This window comes from Elephas maximus, chromosome 19 (assembly GCF_024166365.1).
Source record: "Elephas maximus indicus isolate mEleMax1 chromosome 19, mEleMax1 primary haplotype, whole genome shotgun sequence".
Taxonomy (NCBI): domain Eukaryota; kingdom Metazoa; phylum Chordata; class Mammalia; order Proboscidea; family Elephantidae; genus Elephas; species Elephas maximus.
The window spans coordinates 29,090,308-29,109,350 of NC_064837.1; the positions used below are offsets into that span (position 1 = coordinate 29,090,308).

The window sequence follows — 19,043 nt, forward strand, 5'->3', positions numbered from 1 at the left end:
AGGTCAGTGGTTTGAAAACCTAGCCCCCTCTCCATCATGTGTGAAAGAAGGAGGTTGGAAGGCCTTGTTTCAGGCATGCCCATTCCACCTTGATTTGCATGAAACAGCCTTCTCCATATGATTTCATTTGGAAGGAAAGTCTAGTGGCTATATACAATGTTGGACACCACAACACTACAAGGCCAGTGAGTGTTGTCCAGTTCTGGTGTCCCACAACACTAAGTAAGACCCCACTGAGACTTGAAGGTTCCAGATCCTATCATTCAGCCAAGGTTCTATAGTGCTACCCCGTCCTAAAAGAACACCACTGATTTAGGACTATAGTGATCTGAGTCTGAGGGGAAACACAAGCCAAGCCCTAGGGCCGCATCCTGGACCTCCTGTGATCCTACGACGACTTCAGCTTTCACTCTTCTTTTCCTGCAGACCATTTTCCATTTCAGAGAAATCAGAGCCCTTAATAGTTGCATACCAGTCCAATGAGGTAACTTCCTGCACTTTGGCACAGCTGCATTCCCTTCCGTCCCTGCTCCATACACAGCTTCCCTCTCTCAGTGTCTGGAAACCACCCCAGCCTCTGGTGCCTACTCAGCATGCTCCCAGTCTTGCTTCATCCTTCCTTAACCATGACCCTGCCAGGTTCTCTACTTCTTATAAAAGGCAGACAGAACCACAGAGGAATGGAGAGGCTGAAACCAACCAGGAACTAACTCTAACACTGAAGCTCATTCCCTCACCCTCCAGTATGAAGGTCTCCGCAGTGCTTCTGATCTTGCTGCTCACAGCAGCCACCTTCACCACCCAGCTGTTTGCTCAGCCAGGTAAGCCCTTTCCCTCCCTGAGCCTCAACATTTTAACTACTGCAGGGACTAACATTCCCACAAGAGTCCTCCAAAACTGGCTGCAGAGTTCGCATTTTAAAGGCAGAGAACCTTGAGACCCTGACAGGGATCAAGACAAGCAGTAATGTCACAGCTAGTCAGAGGTAGCTATATGCCCAGGTCACTGAGCCCAGTTCCCAAGATCTTCCCCGACCCTAGCTTTAGGAAGAGACAGTAAGTGTAGCCACTGCTTCACCTACCCTCACGTTGTTTGGGGATGTTGCAAAGAAGGAAGGATACTCTCTCATTGCGGACATGAAGGACATTTCAGGTAGTAGCGGACTGGAAAAAAACTACTGCTTGGAGTTCAAATTCTGGATTGTATCCAACGGAGTTTTCAGAAACAGTGGCTGTGTAATAAGAATAAAGACCCAGAGGAACCTGAGCTTGTGACATAGGTTGACTCTAAAGCCCACGGGGAAAAATCAGAAAGAAGCAAGTTCTTAGAACTTATTTTCCCAGTGTTAGAAGTTTTGAGTTAGTTGTTAGTTGCCATCAGGTCAATTCTGACTCGTGGTGAACCCGTGTGCACAGAGTAGAACTGCTCCATAGGGTTTTCAAGGCCATGACTTTTCAATAGAACCTCCTAATGACACTACAAGGTCTGGGCTTGTTAATCAGGATTTCTCCAGACCCAATCAACAATGATGGGTTCTCATAGTTGAATAGAGGAAACTGACTCAGAGGTAACATTTAATTTTTAGGATATGAACGAAGGCACTGAACTTGGGAGTGGGTGGGTTGTAGGTCTAACCCCCGTGTTTACTTTGTCTTCTCCTACCTTCTTCTCCTTCCTTACAAAGCCATATATCTAACACATAACTGTCACATTCTTTGCATTTTTCAGTCGCAGTTTCCATCCCAATCACTTGCTGCTTTAATGTGGTCAGTAGAAAGATCCCCATCCAGAATCTGGTGAGCTACACAAGAATCACCAACAGTGAATGTCCCCGGAAAGCCGTGATGTGAGTGGACCATGCCCCGCCCCCTCAACTAAAAGTTCTGTCTCAGGAATAGGACAGGGGGTAAGGGGAAAGGAGGGAGAGGTCAGGGTTTACATCCAAAGAAGTCAGATAAATAACATCTAATTGAAAAACCCCTTTATTCCGTGGAGAGACTGAACTCATGAGGAAAAGATCCATACTCACTCCAGGCGACTTTTGGGAAGCTTGGTCAGATGGTCCCACATCCTCTAACCAGGAGCAGGGAGGGCTTCACCTGGGATAGCAAGAGCAGTGCTCCCTCCTGAAGCTCATTCCTTGCACCCTCTTCTTTTCTTTTGTGCCCAAATCAGTTTCCTCAGCCAGGGAAGAAGGAATGAATAAGTTTAGGGTCCAAGTAGCCAGTCCTGAATAGAATCTTCAAGGCATTCTGTCTAACTGTGCATTCTGTCCTCCACAGCTTTAAGACTAAACTGGCCAAAGAGGTTTGTGCTGACTCCGAGGAGAGATGGGTCCAGAACTCCATGAAACGCCTAGACCAAAAGTTCCAAACTTCAAAGTCTTCAATCATCACACCTTGACTGGGAGACAGAGCCTGAGCAAACCCCTATTTATTTTTCCCCAAACTTCCTCAGGTGCAGCATGATATTATTTTATGATAATGTCTAGAAGGAGATATTTTATTCAATAATTTAAAGCATTATATTTCTTAATAAATAATAATATTTAAGTTATTGATGTTTTGAATTTATCTTCCATAAATCCTGATGTATATCATTAAATGCAAAACCCTGGGTGACATGCTTTCCTTTCTGTGAGCTCAGTTAAGTTCATGACAGAATGTTATTGTTCAGCTTCTTACCTGTCTATGAGTCCTTCCATGGACCATCAGTGTGAAGCACTTCTGTATTTTTAGGAAATCAGTCCTTCTGTGAGTCACATGTGCAATTTCTCATGTTACTGTTGAAATTAATGTTATTATATGACAATGGAATTTTCAAAGAAAATATATATATGTAATTTTTAACTACGCAGTCTTTTTTTTCATGGAGTAATATTTAGCTGGGAGGAAGAAAATGGCAGAAGTGGGTGATTGGGCTGTGTTCATCAAGTAACTAGGAGAATGGTCACATAGAGGGGGATTGCATCAACAAGTAAATGTATTAAAGATAATGGAGGCCAAGTCTCTCACTCTTGGAGAAGATTCCTTATAAAAATATGCAAGCTGGAAGGCTGGAAAAAACTCTGTGGTGTTGTACTGGAATAGGAGATAATTGGTGTGAATTCCTGGTTTAAAGATAGATAGGTAGGTAGACTGGTAGATAGAAAGAAACACACACATAAGTTATACCCACTGAAAGTCTAGTAACAATGACAAACCAGTATCAATGTGTGCAGAAAGTGCCTAAACTTCCTTTCTAATTGCCAATCTCCACTAAAAAAAGAAGGGCTCTTTGGATAAATAGCTGACTCCAGGGCTGGAATAGAGTGCTGTGCCAGAGAGTAAGGTGTGCTCAGAGAATGATGGGCATAAGTCAAAAGGACACAGGAGCAAATTTGAAGGGAGTTCCACTAGCCATATCTGGGATAATTTCATCATCAAAATAAGTACATATTTTTTTAAATGTCAGCAATGAATTTTAACACTTTGAGTAAAATCAAAGAAGGAAAAGTGCTAACTTACAGTACAATGCTAACCAAAAAAATACGGAAAGAAAGATGGAGTTAGAAGATCACTATTTTAACACTTTGAGTAAAATCAAAGAAGGGAAAGTTCTAACTTACAGTGAAATGGTAACCAAAAAAATATAGAAAAATGATGGAGTTAGAAGATCACTATTTAGCAACCATCAGAGTAAAAATTTATTCAGGCAAGAATTATCTACAAATGCTAAAACTAGTGGGTGAAAAGTTGATTATATAAATGTTGGAGAGGCTGCGGAGAGATTGGAACTCTTATACACTGCTGGTGGGAATGTAAAATGGTACAACCACTTTGGAAATCTATCTGGCATTATCTTAAACAGTTAGAAATAGAACTACCATACAGCCCAGAAATCCCACTCCTCGGAATATACCCTAGAGAAATAAGAGCCTTTACACGAACAGATATATGCACACCCATGTTTATCGCAGCTCTGTTTACAATAGCAAAAAGCTGGAAGCAACCAAGGTGTCCATCAACAGATGAATGGTTAAATAAATTGTGGTATATTCACATAATGGAATACTACGCATCGATAAAGAACAGTGACGAATCTGTGAAACATTTCATAACATGGAGGAACCTGGAAGGCATTATGCTGAGTGAAATTAGTCAGAGGCAAAAGGACAAATATTGTATAAGACCAAGATTATAAGATCTTGAGAAATAGTATAAACTGAGAAGAATACATACTTTTGTGGTTACGAGGGGGCGAGGGAAGGAGGGTGGGAGAGGGTTATTTACTGATTAGTTAGTAGATAAGAACTACTTTAGGTGAAGGGAAGGGCAATACTCAATGCACGGAAGGTCAGCTCAACTGGACTGGACCAAAAGCAAAGAAGTTTCCGGGATAAACTGAATGCTCTGTTGAATACGCAGAGATATCAGACCTGGGAAACTTGTTTTTCCAGTAAATCTGCTAAAAAAAATGCAGTCAGATCCCTATCAGAGATGCCTTTGCATTATAATAGCCACCTTGTTCCCTGTAGGGATGAAAGCCCAAGATATGGATCACATATGCTTGGCTGGAGCTGGTTCTGTGTTTTTAGTCCAATTAGGAAAGGATTTTTGGTCCCTGGGTTTTTTGTGGTTGCTTCTCTCAGGCCAGAAGAATGGGTTAGGAAAAGACCAAAAAAAAGGGGAGAAGAAAAGCCCCAGAGCAGTTCTCCCTCTGGCTCAGGAAATGCCAATGTTAATGAAGCCACCTGGGAAGGGGAGGGGAGGGTTCAGAAAAACAGGAGAGAGTAGCACCCTGGAATATAGACAAAGTTGCTTATCTTGCTTGGGATGACTATTTTATCTGAGATTCCCGAGGGGCGTGTCGCCTATGTGTGCTGGCTGTGTAGAGATTGCCCCCGAGGGTCTGGCCCCCAGAAGCCACGGTCAGTTCCTCCACTGCCAATCCAAAGCCCAGCGTCAAGGTTCCCCTGCTGGGACGCTGCACTCCCGGCTCCAAAAACAGTCGCTGCCTCCCGGGACTTCTCTTCCCTCCAGCTGCGTCGCCACGCAGCCCGCACAGACCGGCTGGGCCCCCTCCCAGGGTCAGTTCAGGGGGGTAGTGCTGCACCCCATGTTTGCGCCATCACAGGATGTCCTGCTCAGCTCCCCTGCGCCCAGTCCTAAGCCCGGTGCCAAGGTTACCTGACTGGGGCGCTGGCTCCAGGCTCCGAAAACAGTCTCTGCTTCCCCGTAGTTGTTTGTTCTCCGTCTCTGTCACTCAGGTCACCTCTTTAAATCTGTGTTTGCTGGTCAGGGTTCGTAGATTGTCATGTATGTGATCGATTCACTTGTTTTTCCGAGTCTTTGTTGCAAGAGGGATCCGAGGTAGCGTCTACCTAGTCAGCCATCTTGGCCCCTCCCCCAACTGATTTTTGTATGTTTACCTTGTATCCCGATACTCTGCTGAACTCTCCTATTAGTTTCAGTAGTTTTCTGGAGGATTCCTTAGGGTTTTCTGTGTAGAAGATCATGTCATCTGCAAAGAGAGATACTTTGACTTCTTCCTTGCCAATCTGGGTGCCCTTTTTTTCTTTATCTAGCCTAATTGCTCTGCCTAGGACTTCCAGAGCAATGTTGAATAAGAGTGGGGATAAAGGGCTTCCTTGTCTGGTTCCTGATCTCAGTGGGAATGTTTTCAGGCTCTCTACATTTAGGGTGATGTTGGCCGTTGGCTTTGTATAAATGCCCTTTATTATGTTGAGACATTTTCCTTCTATTCCTATTTTGCTGAGAGTTTTTATCATGAATGAGTGTCGACCTTTGTCAAATGCCTTTTCTGCATCAATTGATAAAATCATGTGATTCTTGCCTTTTGTTTTATTTATGTGGTGGATTACATTGTTTTTCTAATGTTGAACCATCCCTGCATACCTGGTATGAATCCCACTTGGTCATGGTGAATTATTTTTTTGATATGTTGTTGAATTCTATTGGCTAGAATTTTGTTGAGGATTTTTGCATCTGCATTCATGAGGGATATGGTTCTATAATTTTCTTTTCTTATGGTGTCTTTGCCTGGTTTTGGTATCAGGGATATGGTGGCTTCATAGAATGAGTTTGGTAGTATCCCGTCCTTTTCTATGCTCTGAAATACCTTTAGTAGTAGTGGTGGTAACTCTTCTCTGAAAGTTTGGTAGAACTCTGTAGTGAAGCCATCTGGACCAGGGCTTTTTTTTTTTTTTGTTGGGAGTTTTTTAATTACCTTTTCAATCTCTTCTTTTGTTATGGGTCTATTTAGTTGTTCTACCTCTGTTTGTGTTAGTTTAGGTAGGTAGTGTGTTTCTAGGAATTCATCCATTTCTTCCAGGTTTTCAAATTTGTTTGCATATAGTTTTTCAAAGTAATCTTCTTCCATCCTCTTTTGATGCTTCCTGCATCATTCAATATTTTCCCCATCAAATCCTTCAAAATTGCAACTCAAGGATGAATTTTTTCCTCCAGTTCTTTCAGAGTAAGAAATGTTGAGTGTGTTCTTCCCTTTTGGTTTTCTAACTCCAGGTCTTTGCACATTTCATTACAATACTTTACTTTGTCTTCTCTAACCATCCTTTGAAATCTTCTGTTCAGCTCATCTACTTCATCATTTTTCCTTTCCCTTTAGCTTCTCTGTGTTCAAGAGCAAGTTGCAGAGTCTTTTCTCACACCCATTTTGGTCTTTTTAATGACTTTTTGCATTCTTCATGTATGATGTCCTTGATGATAGCTTATTAGTTAACTGCTTATTAATCAACTTATATGGTGAAAAGCGCAGCAGAGATAATTTTAATCAAGTAATGAAAATCACCAGTATTGGAGCAATTCAACTTGTGTGTCTCCTGTTATGATGCACTGAGAAGAACACAACATTACTTCAATTACCTTCCTGCTAAAATTACATAAATTGAATATTATCATGAAGAAACACCAGACCGATTAAACTAAGGGAGAGTCTACCAAGTAACTGATCTTACTGTCAAGGTCACAAAAGACAAAATGCAAACTTGTCACCATGCTGAGTCCTTTCCATGCATCATCTGAGTCTCATAACATCACTATGTATTATTAGTAGCCATCAAGTTGGCTTAGACTCATGGTGACCCCATGTATAACAGAATAAAATGTTGCCTGGTCCTGGGCCATCTTCATAATCATTGGTGTGTTTAAGTCCATTGTCATGGCCATTGTGTCAATCCGTCTCATTGAGGGCTTTCCTCTCCTTCACTGGCCCTCCTCTATCAAACATTATGTCCTTCTACAGTGATCGGTCCCTCCTGATGACATGGCCAAACTAGGTGAGCCAAACTCTGGGACAAAATTCTTTAATCCATGAGGTTCTTCAATAAGTTATATTTGGAAGTAGATTTCCAGGCCTCTCTTCCTAGTCTGCCTTAGTCTGGAAGCTCCACTGCAACCTGTCCACCTTGGGTGACTGCTGGTATTTGAAATACTGGTGACACAGCTTCCAGCATGATAGAACATGCCAACCACCACAGTGTGACAAAATGACAGATGGGTGGTGGCACTATGAGGTAATAATTAATAATTAGTTTCCTCAGAGAGGTGATCGCATAACCAACTAGAGACAGAGCCAGAATTCCAACCCTTATCTGGCTGACTTCCAACCCCAGGCTCTTAAACACACTTTCCTATTACAGCAGGTCCTAAAGTAGGGGGAAGGACAGACAGCCTCCTCATATACTTAATTTCCAGGAGAAGTATGGGGGACATGTGTGGGAGTGGATTCTAAGGATGTTAGACTGAAGAGGATAGCATATAGAGTTCAATCAGCCAAATGCATTGACGTGGAGGCACTCGACCAGAGTTTAGGATTTAATGGGTTGGCACAAGTACATGGGAGTGATGTTAACGGTCAGCTAGATTGGTTAATTGAGGTCTAGACTTAAAAATAAACCTGCAGTTAATGAAGTTGAAATATCAGAGCTTCCCTGGGATGTTAGGAAGGAGCCCAAAGACCCCAGAAGTGGGTCTGTTGTAATGAATCTATTATGCTCAAGCTGCTCAGCCCTCCCCTAACTGCACTCCTGGAGAAGGCCAGGAGAACACTTCCTTTGCCTAGCAACTACGAAATGCTTGAAGAGGTGGGGAGAGGAGGGCAGCATCCTTCAAAGCTCTGTGGAGGGTGCTCTCTGTAGATCAGGGATAACAGTGAGGCATGCTATAATTCTGTAGTTCTTAAACTTTAGTGCACATCAAAATCACCTGGAGGGCTTATTAAATACAGTCAGCCACGTTACCACTGGTGATAATTTAAGTAATCATGATTCCAACCCATGCCATGGAATATGTGTGCCTTTCTCCCTCACATAAGCCACTCGGCTGCTAACTGAAAAGTTGGAGGTTCAAGCCTACCCAGGGGCACCTTGGAAGAAAGGCCTGGTGATCTACTTCTGAAAAATCAACCATTAAAAAACCTATGGAGCACAGTTCTGCTCTGACACACATGGGGCCACCAAGACAGAAACTGGTTTTTTGTTTGTTTTTTGGTTTTCTCCCTAACAAGAGAGTGATCCCTGTCTTCCTAAGCTATATGAGCAACCCAATCCAAGAATCCCATTTGGAAGGTGTATTTCCTGGGGCCACTCTCATTGAGTATCCAATGTCAGTCAGGGTCCCAGCAAGAAACAGATGACATTTTATCATCTGAGAAAGGTTTAGTAAAGGCACTATTTGCAATGATGTGAAGTGGCGAAGAGAAACCACGGAGTGGTTCAGGACTCTCAGGCTACTAGCAGCTAGCTGTCACAGCCCCTAGGTGTGAAGACCAGGAGTGGTTCCTGAAACCAAGATGAAAAGTCGTTGAGAGGGCTGTCTTGAGCAAAGTTGAAACCATTGGCTCAAGGATACATCCAGACCAAGTCTACTACCCAGGGAGACAGCAGAGGAACAAATTCCTCAACTCATCTTTCTCCCTCTCTTCAGTGTCCTGTGGGGCTCCCCATTGACCAAACCCAACCAGATGCCAGAAGGCCAATCTTAGTTTCTTAGTGCTGCTATAACAGAAATACCACTAGTGGGCGCCTTTAACAAACAAATTTATTTTCTCACAGTTAGAAGGCTAGAAGTCCAAATTCAGGGCACCAGCTCTAGGGGAAGGCTTTCTCTCTATGTCCACTCTGAGGCAAGGTCCCCCCATCTCTCTTCAGCTTCCATTCTTCAATTCCTTGGAGATTTTCATGCAGCCTGGCATGTATCTTCCCTCACCTGTTGTTCTTCCTTCTGTGCCTTTTATAATCTGCTCCTTTTATATTTCAAAAATGATTGGTTTAAGACACACCCTACCCTGATATGACCTCACTAACATAAAAAAGAAATGACTCCCAAATGGGATTACACCCTCAGGTATAAACCAAAAAAAAAAAAAAAAAACCCATTGCCATCAAATTGATTCCTACTCATAGTGACCCTATAGGACAGAGTAGAACCGCCCCATAGGGTTTCCAAGGAGCACCTGGTGGATTTGAACTGCCAAGCTTTCAGTTAGCAGCTGAGCTCTTAACCACTACGCTACCAGGTTTTCCAGAGGTAATAAGGGTCAGGATTTACAACACATGATTTTTTTTTTTTAATTTTTATTGTGCTTTAAGTGAAAATTTACAAGTCAAGTCAGTCTCTCATACAAAAATTTATATGCACCTTACTATATACTCCTAGTTGCACTCCCTGTAATGAGCCGGCACACTCCTTCCCTCCACTCTTTATTTTCGTGTCCATTCCGCCAGCTTCTGACCCCCTCTGCCCTCTCATCTGCTCTCCAGACAGGAGCTGCCCACATAGTCTCATGTGCCTACTTGATCCAAGAAGCTCACTCCTCACCACTATCATCTTCTATCACATAAAAAAAATCACATAGTCCAGTCCAAACCTTATCTGAAGAGTTGGCTTTGGGAATGGTTCCTGCCTTGGGTTAAGCGAAGGTCTGGGGACCATGCCCTCCGGGGTCCTTCTAGTCTCAGTCAGACAGTTAAGTCTGGTGTTTTTACGAGAATTTGAGGTCTGTATCCCACTGCTCTCCTGCTGCCTCAGGGGTTCTCTGTTGTGTTCCTTGTCAGGGCAGCCATTGGTTGTAGCCAGGCACCATCTAGTTCTTCAGGTCTCAGGCTGATGTAGTCTCTGGTTTATGTGGACCTTTCTGTCTCTTGGGCTCATAATTACCTTGTGTCTTTGGTGTTCTTCATTCTCCTTTGCTCCAGGTGGGTTGAGACCAATTGATGCATCTTAAATGGCTGCTTGCTAGCATTTAAGACCCCAGATGCCACACTCCAAAGTGGGATGCAGAATGTTTTCTTAATAGATTTTGTTATGCCAATTGACTTAGATGTCCCTTGAAACCATGGTTCCCAAACCCCGGCCCCTGCAACACTGGCCTTTGAAGCATTCAGTTTATTCCGGAAATTTCTTTTCTTTTGGTTTAGGCCAGTTGTGCTGACCTCCCCTGTATTGTGTGTTGTCTTTCCCTTCACCTAAAATAGTTCTTATCTACTATCTAATTAGTGAATACCCCTCTCCCTCCCACCCTGCCCCGTCTCATAACCATCAAAGAATACATTCTCCTCTGTTTAAACTATTTCTCGAGTTCTTATGATAGTAGTCTCATACAATATTCGTCCTTTTGCAACTGACTAATTTCACTCAGCATAATGCATTCCAGATTCATCCATGTTACGAAAAGTCTCATGGATTCATCATTGTTCTTTATCGATGTATAGTATTCCATTGTGGGAATATACCATAATTTATTTATCCATTCATGTGTTGATGGGCACTTTGGTTGCTTCCATCTTTTTGTTGTTTGTAAACAGTGCTACAATGAATGCGGGTGTGCATGTATCTGTCCATGTAAAGGTTCTTATTTCTCTAGGATATATTCCAAGGAGTGGGATTGCTGGATCGTATGGTACTTCTATTTCTGGTTTTTTTAAGGAAGCCCCAAATCGATTTCCAAAGTGGTTGTACCACTTTACATTCCCACCAGCAGTGTATAAGTGTTCCAGTCTCTCTACAACCTCTCCAACGTTTATTGTTTTGTGTGTTCTGGGTTAATGCCAGCCTTTTTGGAGTGAGATGCAATCTCATTGTAGTTTTGATTTGCATTTCTCTAACGGCTAATGATCATGAGCATTTCCTCATGTATCTGTTAGCTACAGAAATGTCTTCTTTAGTGAAGTGACAGTTCATATCCTTTGCCCATTTTTTAATTGGGTTATTTGTCTTTTTGCAGTTCAGTTTTTGCAATATCATTTAGATTTTAGAGATCAGACACTGATTGGAAATGTCATAGCTAAAAACTTTTTCCCAGTCTGTAGGTAGTCTTTTTACTCTTTGGTGAAGTCTTTGGATGAGCATAGGTGCTTGATTTTTAGGAGCTCCCAGTTATCTAGTTTCTCTTCTGCATTGTTAATAATGTTTTGTATACTGTTTATACCATATATTAGGGCTCCTAGAGTTGTCCCTATTTTTTCTTCCATGATCTTTGTCTTTTTAGATCTTATATTTAGGTCTTTGATCCATTTTGAGTTGGTTTTTGTGCATGGTGTGAGGTATGGGTCTTGTTTTATTTTTTTTGCAGATGAATATCCCAGTTATGCCAGCATCATTTGTTAAAGAGACTGTCTTTTCCCCAGATAATGGACTTTGGGCCTTTCTCAAATATCAGCTGCTCATAGGTGGATGATTTTATGTCTGGATTCTCAATTCTGTTCCATTGGTCTATGTGTCTGTTGTTGTACCAGTAGCAGGCTGTTCTGACTACTGCAGCAGTATAATAGGCTATAAAATCAGGTAGAGTGAGGCCTCCCACTTTGTTCTTCTTTTTCAGTAACGCTTTACTTATTGGGGGCCTCTTTTCCTTCCACATGAAGTTAGTGATTTGTTTCTCCATTTCATTAAAAAAAAATGCCATTGGAATTTGGATCGGAATTGCATTAAATCTATAGGTGGCTTCTGGTATAATAGACACTTTTACAATGTTAAGTCTTCCTATCCACGAGCAAGGTATGTTTTTCCACTTTTGTAGGTCTCTTTTGGTTTCTTGCAGTAGTGTCTTGCAGTTTTCTTTGTATAGGCCTTTTACTTCTCTGCTAAGATTTATTCCTAAGAATTTTATCCTCTTGGAGACTACTGTAAATGGTATTGATTAGGTCATTTCCTCTTTGATGTTACTTTTGTTGGTGTAGAGGAATCCAACTGATTTTTGTATGTTTATCTGATACTCTGCTAAGCTCTTCTATTAGTTTCAGTAGTTTTCGTGAGGATTCTTTGGGGTTTTCTGTGTATAAGATCATGACATCTGCATTTAGAGATCCTTTTACTTCTTCCTTGCCAATCTGGATGCCCTTATTTCTTTATCTAGCCTAATAGCTCTGGCTAGGACCTCCAGCAAAATGTTGAGTAAAAGTGGTGATAAAGGGCATCATTGCCTGGTTCCTGATCTCAGGAGGAATGCTTTCAGACTCTCTCCATTTAGGATGATGTTGGCTGTTGGCTTTGTATAAATGCCCTTTATTATGTTGAGGGATTTGCCTTCTATTCCTATTTTGCTGAGATTTGTTAGCATGAATGAATGTTTAGCTTTCTCAAATGCCTTTTCTGCATCAATTAACAAGATTAGGTGATTCTTGTCTTTTGTTTTATTTATATGATGGATTACATTGATTGTTTTTCTAATGTTGAACTATTCCTGCATACCGGGTATGAATCCCACTTGGTCATGGTGAATTATTTTTTTGATATGTTGTTGAATTCTATTGGGTAGAATTTTGTTGAGGATTTTTGCATCTATGTTCATGAGGGATATAGGTCTATAATTTTCTTTTTTGTGGTGTCTTTACTTGGTTTTGGTATCAGGGCTATGCTGGCTTCATAGAATGAGTTTGGGAGTATTTCGTCCTTTTCTATGCTCTGAAATACCTTCAGTAGTAGTGGTGTTAACTTTTTTCTGAAAGTTTGGTAGAACTTTGCAGTGAAGCTGTCTGGGCCAGGTTTTTTTGTTGTTGTTGTTGTTGGGAGTTTTTTGATTACTTTTTCAATCTCTTCTTTTGTTATGGGCCTATTTAGTTGTTTTACCACTGTTTGTGTTATTTTAGGTAGGTAGTTTTTTAGTGTGCCTCTAGAAATGCATCCATTTCTTCTAGGTTTTTTAATTTGTTAGAGTACAATTTTTTGTAGTAATCCAATATGATTCTTTTAGTTTCAGTTGGGTCTGTTGTAATATCACCCATCTCATTTCTTACTCAGGTTATTTTCTTCCTCTTATGTTCTTGTCACTTTGGCCAATGGTTTATCAATTTTGTTAATTTTTTTCAAATACCCAGGTTTTGGTCCTGTGAATTCTTTGAGTTGTTTTTCTGTTCTCTATTTCATTTTTTTTATTTCATTTAATTCTGCTCTAATTTTTATTACTTGTTTTCTTCTTGTGTGTGAAGGGTTCTTTTTTTTGCTCTCTTTCTATTTATTCAAATTGCAGGAATAATTCTTTGATTTTGGCCCTCTCTTCTTTTTGTATGTGTACATTTATTCCTATAAATTGACCTCTGAGCACTGCTTTAACTGTGTCCCAAAGGTTCTGATAGGAAGTGTTTTCATTCTCATTGGATTCTCTGAATTTCTTTATTCCTTCCTTGATTTCTACAATCCAGTCATTTTGGGGCAAGGTATTGTTCAGTTTCCAAGTGTTTGATTTCTTTTCCCTGCTTTTTCTGTTACTGTTTTCTACTTTTATGGCCTTATGATGAGAGAAGATGCTTTGTAATATTTCAGTGTTTTGGATTCTGCTAAGTCTTGCTTTATGGCCTAATATGTGGTCTATTTTAGAGAATGTTCCATGTGCATTGGAAAAGAAAGTATACTTGGCTCTGTTGGGTGGAGTGTTCTGTATATGTCTATGCGGTCAAGTTGATTGATTGTGGCATTTAGATCTTCCGTGTCTTTTTTGAGCTTCTTTCTGGACTTTCTGTCCTTCACCGAAAGTGGTGTGTTGAAGTCTCCTACTATAATTGCGGAGCTGTCTGTCTCACCCTTCAATGCTGATAGAGTTTTTTTTTAATGTATCTTGGAGCTCCGTCATTAGGTGTATAAATATTTAATATGATTATATCCTCCTCCTGGTATATTGTCCCTTTAATCATTGTGTAATGTCCTTCCTTATCCTTTGTGGTGGATTTAACTTTAAAGTCTATTTTGTCAGAAATTAATATTGCCACTCCTGCTCTGTTTTGATTGTTGTTTGCTTGATATAATTTTTTCCATCCTTTGAGTTTTAGTTTTTTTGCATCTCTAAGTCTAAGGTGTGTCTCTTGTAGGCAGCATATAGATGAATCATGTATTTTTTTAATCCATTCTGCCACTCTCTGTCTCTTTATTGGTGCATTTAGTCCATTTACATTCAGCATAATTATGAATAGGTATGAGTTTAGTGCTTAGACATTTTGATGTCTTTTTTTTTTGGTGTGTTTTTGACAGTTTCTTTTTCCCACTTAATTTTTTTGCTGAGTAGTTTATGTTTATATATTGTCTTTTCCTTTTATTCATTGTTGTTGATTTTGTTTCTGCTGAGTCTCTATTTTTTTCTTTTTTTTTTTCGATGAGTAGAATTGTTAGTCTCCTTTGTGGTTACCTTGATATTTATCCCTATTTTTCTAAGTTTAAACCTAACTTTTATTCCTTTATATTGCCTTGTTTTCCTCTCCATAGGAAAGATCTATGACTACATTTCTTAAAAAAAAAAAAAGTTCCTCTTAATTGTTTTAATGTTGTCTTCTTTTACATAATAACATCACTGTTTCCCTGTTTTGAGCATTTTTTTAACTTGATTTATTTTTGTGATGTCCCTATCTGGGTTGACACCTGATTGCTCTGTCCAGTGTTCTAGTCTTAGGTTGATATCTGATTGATTTTCTAACCAGAAAACTCCCTTTAATATTTCTTATAGTTTTGGTTTGGTTTTTACAAATTCCCTAAACTTCTGTTTATCTAGAAATGTCCTAATTTTGCCTTCATATTTGAGAGACAGTTTTGCTGGATATATAATTCTTGGCTGGCAATTTTTTTCTTCAATGCTTTATATAAGTCACCCCATTGCCTTCTTGCCTATATGGTTTCTGCTGAGTAATCCAAGCTTATTCTTATTGACTCTCCTTTGTAGGTGACTTTTTGTTTATCCCTAGCTGCTCTTAAAATTCTCTTTATCTTCAGTTTTGGCAAGTTTGATTACAATATGTCTTGGTGGCTTTCTTTTGGGATCTACCTTACGTGCAGTTCTATGAGCATCTTGGATAGATATCTTCTTATCTTTCACAACATCAGGGAAGTTTTCTGGCACTAAATCTTCAACAATTCTCTCTGTATTTTCTGTTATTCCTCCCTGTTCTGGTACTCCAATCACTCATAGATTCTTAGGGTTTCCTTTTTTTTTTTTCTTTTTTTAATTCTTTTTGTATCTGATTTTTCTTCAACTATATTGGCGCCAAGTGCTTTATCTTCAATCTCACCAATTCTGCCTTCCACTTGCTCATTTCTGCTCCTCTTTCTATTGAATTGTCTAATTCTGTAAATTTATTGTTAATCTTCTGAATTTCTGATTGCTGTCTCTCTATGGATTCTTGCAGCTTATTAAATTTTTCATTATATTCTTGAATAATCTTTTTAATTTCTTCAACTGTTTTGTCTGTGTGTTCTTTGGCTTTTTCTGCATATTGCCTGATTTCCTTTCTGATCTTGTTCCTGATGTCTTGAAGAGTTCTGTATATTAATCTTTTGTATTCTGCATCTGGTAACCCCAGGAAGGCACCTTCATACAGAAGATCCCTGGATTCTTAGTTTTGAGAAGTGATCATGGTCTGCTTCTTTGTGTGATTTGATATTGACTGTTGTCTCTGAGCCATCTATAAGTTATTGTATTAGTTTACTTTATGTTTGCTTACTGTATCCTAGCTTCTTGCTTTGTTTTATTTTGATATGCCCAAATAGGTTGCTTGAATGAGCTAGCTTGATTATTTTCACCTTCGAAGCTCTAACATGCTGTCACCAGATGGCTAGAGCTATTATCAGGTATATCAGCCTAGAAGTCCATTCACTTTTCTGTATGGATTCAGCTCAGGTATCGAGGTAATTGGTCACAAGTGTGAGGTACAGGCTCTGCCCTACAGTCTTAGAGGGGCAGGGGTGATTGGTGTAGGTACAGTATCTGGTTGCAGCAGGGGGTCATGCTGTGAACAATGCAGGGGCTGACAACCATCCCCTGAGTGTCTGTGAGGAAAATGTGTCCCTGTTTCCCTAAAGCGTGCAGCTGTGTGGGTTCTGCAGATGGACTATAGGCACCCTGTTTAATAGGCAAAGCAGTGTCAAACATCAAACACCCAAATCTCCAAAGTACCATTGAAACAGTTCAGTCTGTTTATAAGGGCTTATTGTCCTGAAATAGGCCCATACAGGTCCGTGCAGGGGTGAAAGATCTTCAAAGTCTGTGGACCGTGTATGCCTAGATGGGAGCCGCTTCTGTCCTGAGCTCCCCAGGTTAATGGAGCTGACAGATTATCTTTTCCTCCAATTGTGAATTTTTTCCTTCTCCAAGGCCAGGAGAATGGCTCTGGGTGTACAACAGGACCTATCTCAGGCCCAGGGAAATCGATAGCTACTGAAGCCAGCCTGAGGGCTGGGGGAGTGGTAAAATACACGCAAGTACTTAGCTTTTGCTGAGAACGCCAGTCTTCTCTGGTTCTGGAGGTGTGAGTAGGCTGTGTGGCTGGCTGTTTCTCCCTGAGGAAACTGCAGCCGAATGCTACCACCAGCCTGCCGCAGCCACTCCCATGCAAATGGTGCCTGAGGGTTCTCAGCGATTCAGGTCCTGCAACTCCTCTCTTTTTCTGAACCGTCTTTCCCTCCCCCTGCCACTTAGTCCATTTTCTAACTTTGCACCTTTGGCGTTCAGGGCTCGTAGGTTGTCATAAATATAATTGTTTCACTTGTTTTTTTGGGTCTTTGTTGTAAGAGGGTTCACCGGAAGTGTCTGACTACTCCACCATCTTGGCCATGCCCCACAACACATAATTTTTGAGGACACAATTCAATCTGTAACAGCCAGTAATCCCATTGTAATTCATACAGATCGCCTTCCCAGGGCAGAGAATAGGAGAGAGAAGAATGGAACATGTGTCCAAAGGGCAAGATTGTTGTTTTCCTTCCTCATACTGTTCTGAAAAGTATTAACATCAAAGTTATGTAAGACTCAAAAGGAGCATTCTCTGGAAAAGATTGCATAATATTGTAACTATCAATTCCTTGAATCCTTGGGGAAATTAGCTGTTAAAGCCATCTGAGCCTAGAAGATTTGGGTGTGGGGGAAAGGTTTTCAGTTACTGATTCAATTTCTTGATTGTTTTAAAATTAGTTTTTCATTTCTTCTTACATTCTGGTAGATTGTATTTCTTAGGAATTCATCCTTCTTCTCTAAATTGTATTTGTTGACATAAGGTTCTTCTTATTTTCTTTTTGGTGTCTGGAGACTCCATGGTGATGTCCTCTTTTTTATTTCTGCTGCTAGTGATTTGTACCTTCTTTCCTTTCTTTCATAGTTAGTCCCAGTGGAGTTTTAGCTTCATCTGGTTGTTGTTGTTAGTTGCCATTGAGTCAACTCCAACTCATGGCAACCCCATGTGTGTCAGATCACTCCATAGCACTCCATAGTAGATCACCAGGCCTGTCTTCTGAAGCACCTCTGGGTAAGTTTGAATCAACTTCTCAGCTAGTAGTTGAGCACTAAACCATGTGTGCCACCCAGGGACTAGCTTCATTATAGGTTTGTCAAAGAACCAGCTTTGGGCCTTAGTAATTCTTTCTAGTACATATTATTTTCTCTTTTACTAATTTTCGCTCTTGATTTCCTTCCTTTTACTCTCATTTGTTTTGCTAGTGTGGAAAGGTTTGCAAGAGTGGCGAGCAGAGGAGAGAGTATTCCAGGCAGCCACAAAGGTATAGGCAAAGTCTGGGAGGCAGGACTGAACGTGGAGCACTGGGAATGCCCTGGCAAAGGCCTACCAGGCTTTGGGCAGACTCCAATGCTGTTTCCTCCCACATTACCCCACTGCAGCACCCGCTTCCCAACTTCTCAGCTCACAGGTGCACACCCCTGGCAGGAGGGAGCCTGGCACAGAAGCAAACAGCCCACTTACTGGCTCCCCTACCCACTCTTCTCCCCCATCAACAGTGTTACAAAACTAGTGGTCTCTACTGAAAATGACAGGCTTGAATAAATTGATGATATCCAGACCATGTCCCTCTGGGCCTGAGGGACAGAAAACCCACTGCCTTTGGGCCAATTCTGACTCCTGGCTACCCAGTAGGACAGAGTAGAACTGCCCCATAAGTTTCCAAGGAGCAGCTGGTAGATTCGCACTGCTAACCTTTTGGTTAGCAGCCAAGTTCTTAACCACTTCTTCACCAGGGCTCCCTGAGGGGCAGGGGGGACACCAATTTTTGATGTAAGGAGCCCCTGTCCCTGGAGGTTGACACTGATCTGTCTCACATATTGGACTTCTACATAAACGGGCAAAAGCCCTTCCAATATCTCTTAAAAAAAAAAAAACTGTTGCCGTCGAGTTGATTCCAACTTATAGCAACCCTATAGGAGAGAGAGTAGAACTGCCCCATAGGGTTTCCAAGGAGCATCTGGTGGATTCTAACTGCTGACCTTTTGGATAGCAGCTGTAGCTCTTAACCACTATGCCACCAGGTTTTCCCCAACCTGTCTACTGTCTATAAAAAGCAGGAAGAACAGCCAGAAGAGCAAAGAGACTGGAAACAACCCAGGAGCTGCCAACTGTCACACTGAAGCCCACCTCCCAAGCCTCCAACCTGAAGATTTCCTCAGCATTTCTGTCCCTGCTCCTTGCAGTCACCACCTTTAGCTTCCAGGTGCTTGCTCAGCCAGGCAAGCTCATTCTCTCTCTCTTTCTCTCTTCCTTTCCCTCCCTCCCTCTTGGTTTCTCTCTCTTCCTAGGAAGCCCTAAGCCAAAGTTCTGAGCC

The 19,043-nt window shown here is 41.2% G+C and overlaps 1 protein-coding gene across 1 annotated transcript; it reads left to right on the forward strand.

The window, feature by feature from the left end:
* Positions 1–666: 666 nt before the first annotated feature.
* Positions 667–2,518, forward strand: LOC126062469 (C-C motif chemokine 8-like). Its single transcript, XM_049860053.1, has 3 exons — positions 667–821; positions 1,729–1,846; positions 2,283–2,518. The coding sequence occupies exons 1-3, from the start codon at positions 746–748 to the stop codon at positions 2,401–2,403; spliced, it is 315 nt and encodes a 104-aa protein (XP_049716010.1). The 5' UTR covers positions 667–745; the 3' UTR covers positions 2,404–2,518.
* The last annotated feature ends 16,525 nt before the right edge of the window (positions 2,519–19,043 follow it).

Excerpts from the sequence above, each read along its gene's own strand:
- LOC126062469 (XM_049860053.1), top strand. The coding sequence starts at position 746 with ATGAAGGTCTCCGCAGTGCTTCTGATCTTGCTGCTCACAGCAGCCACC. Across the intron at positions 822-1,728 it reads CCAGCTGTTTGCTCAGCCAG|TCGCAGTTTCCATCCCAATC; the intron begins GTAAGCCCTTTC and ends TGCATTTTTCAG. Across the intron at positions 1,847-2,282 it reads TGTCCCCGGAAAGCCGTGAT|CTTTAAGACTAAACTGGCCA; the intron begins GTGAGTGGACCA and ends TGTCCTCCACAG.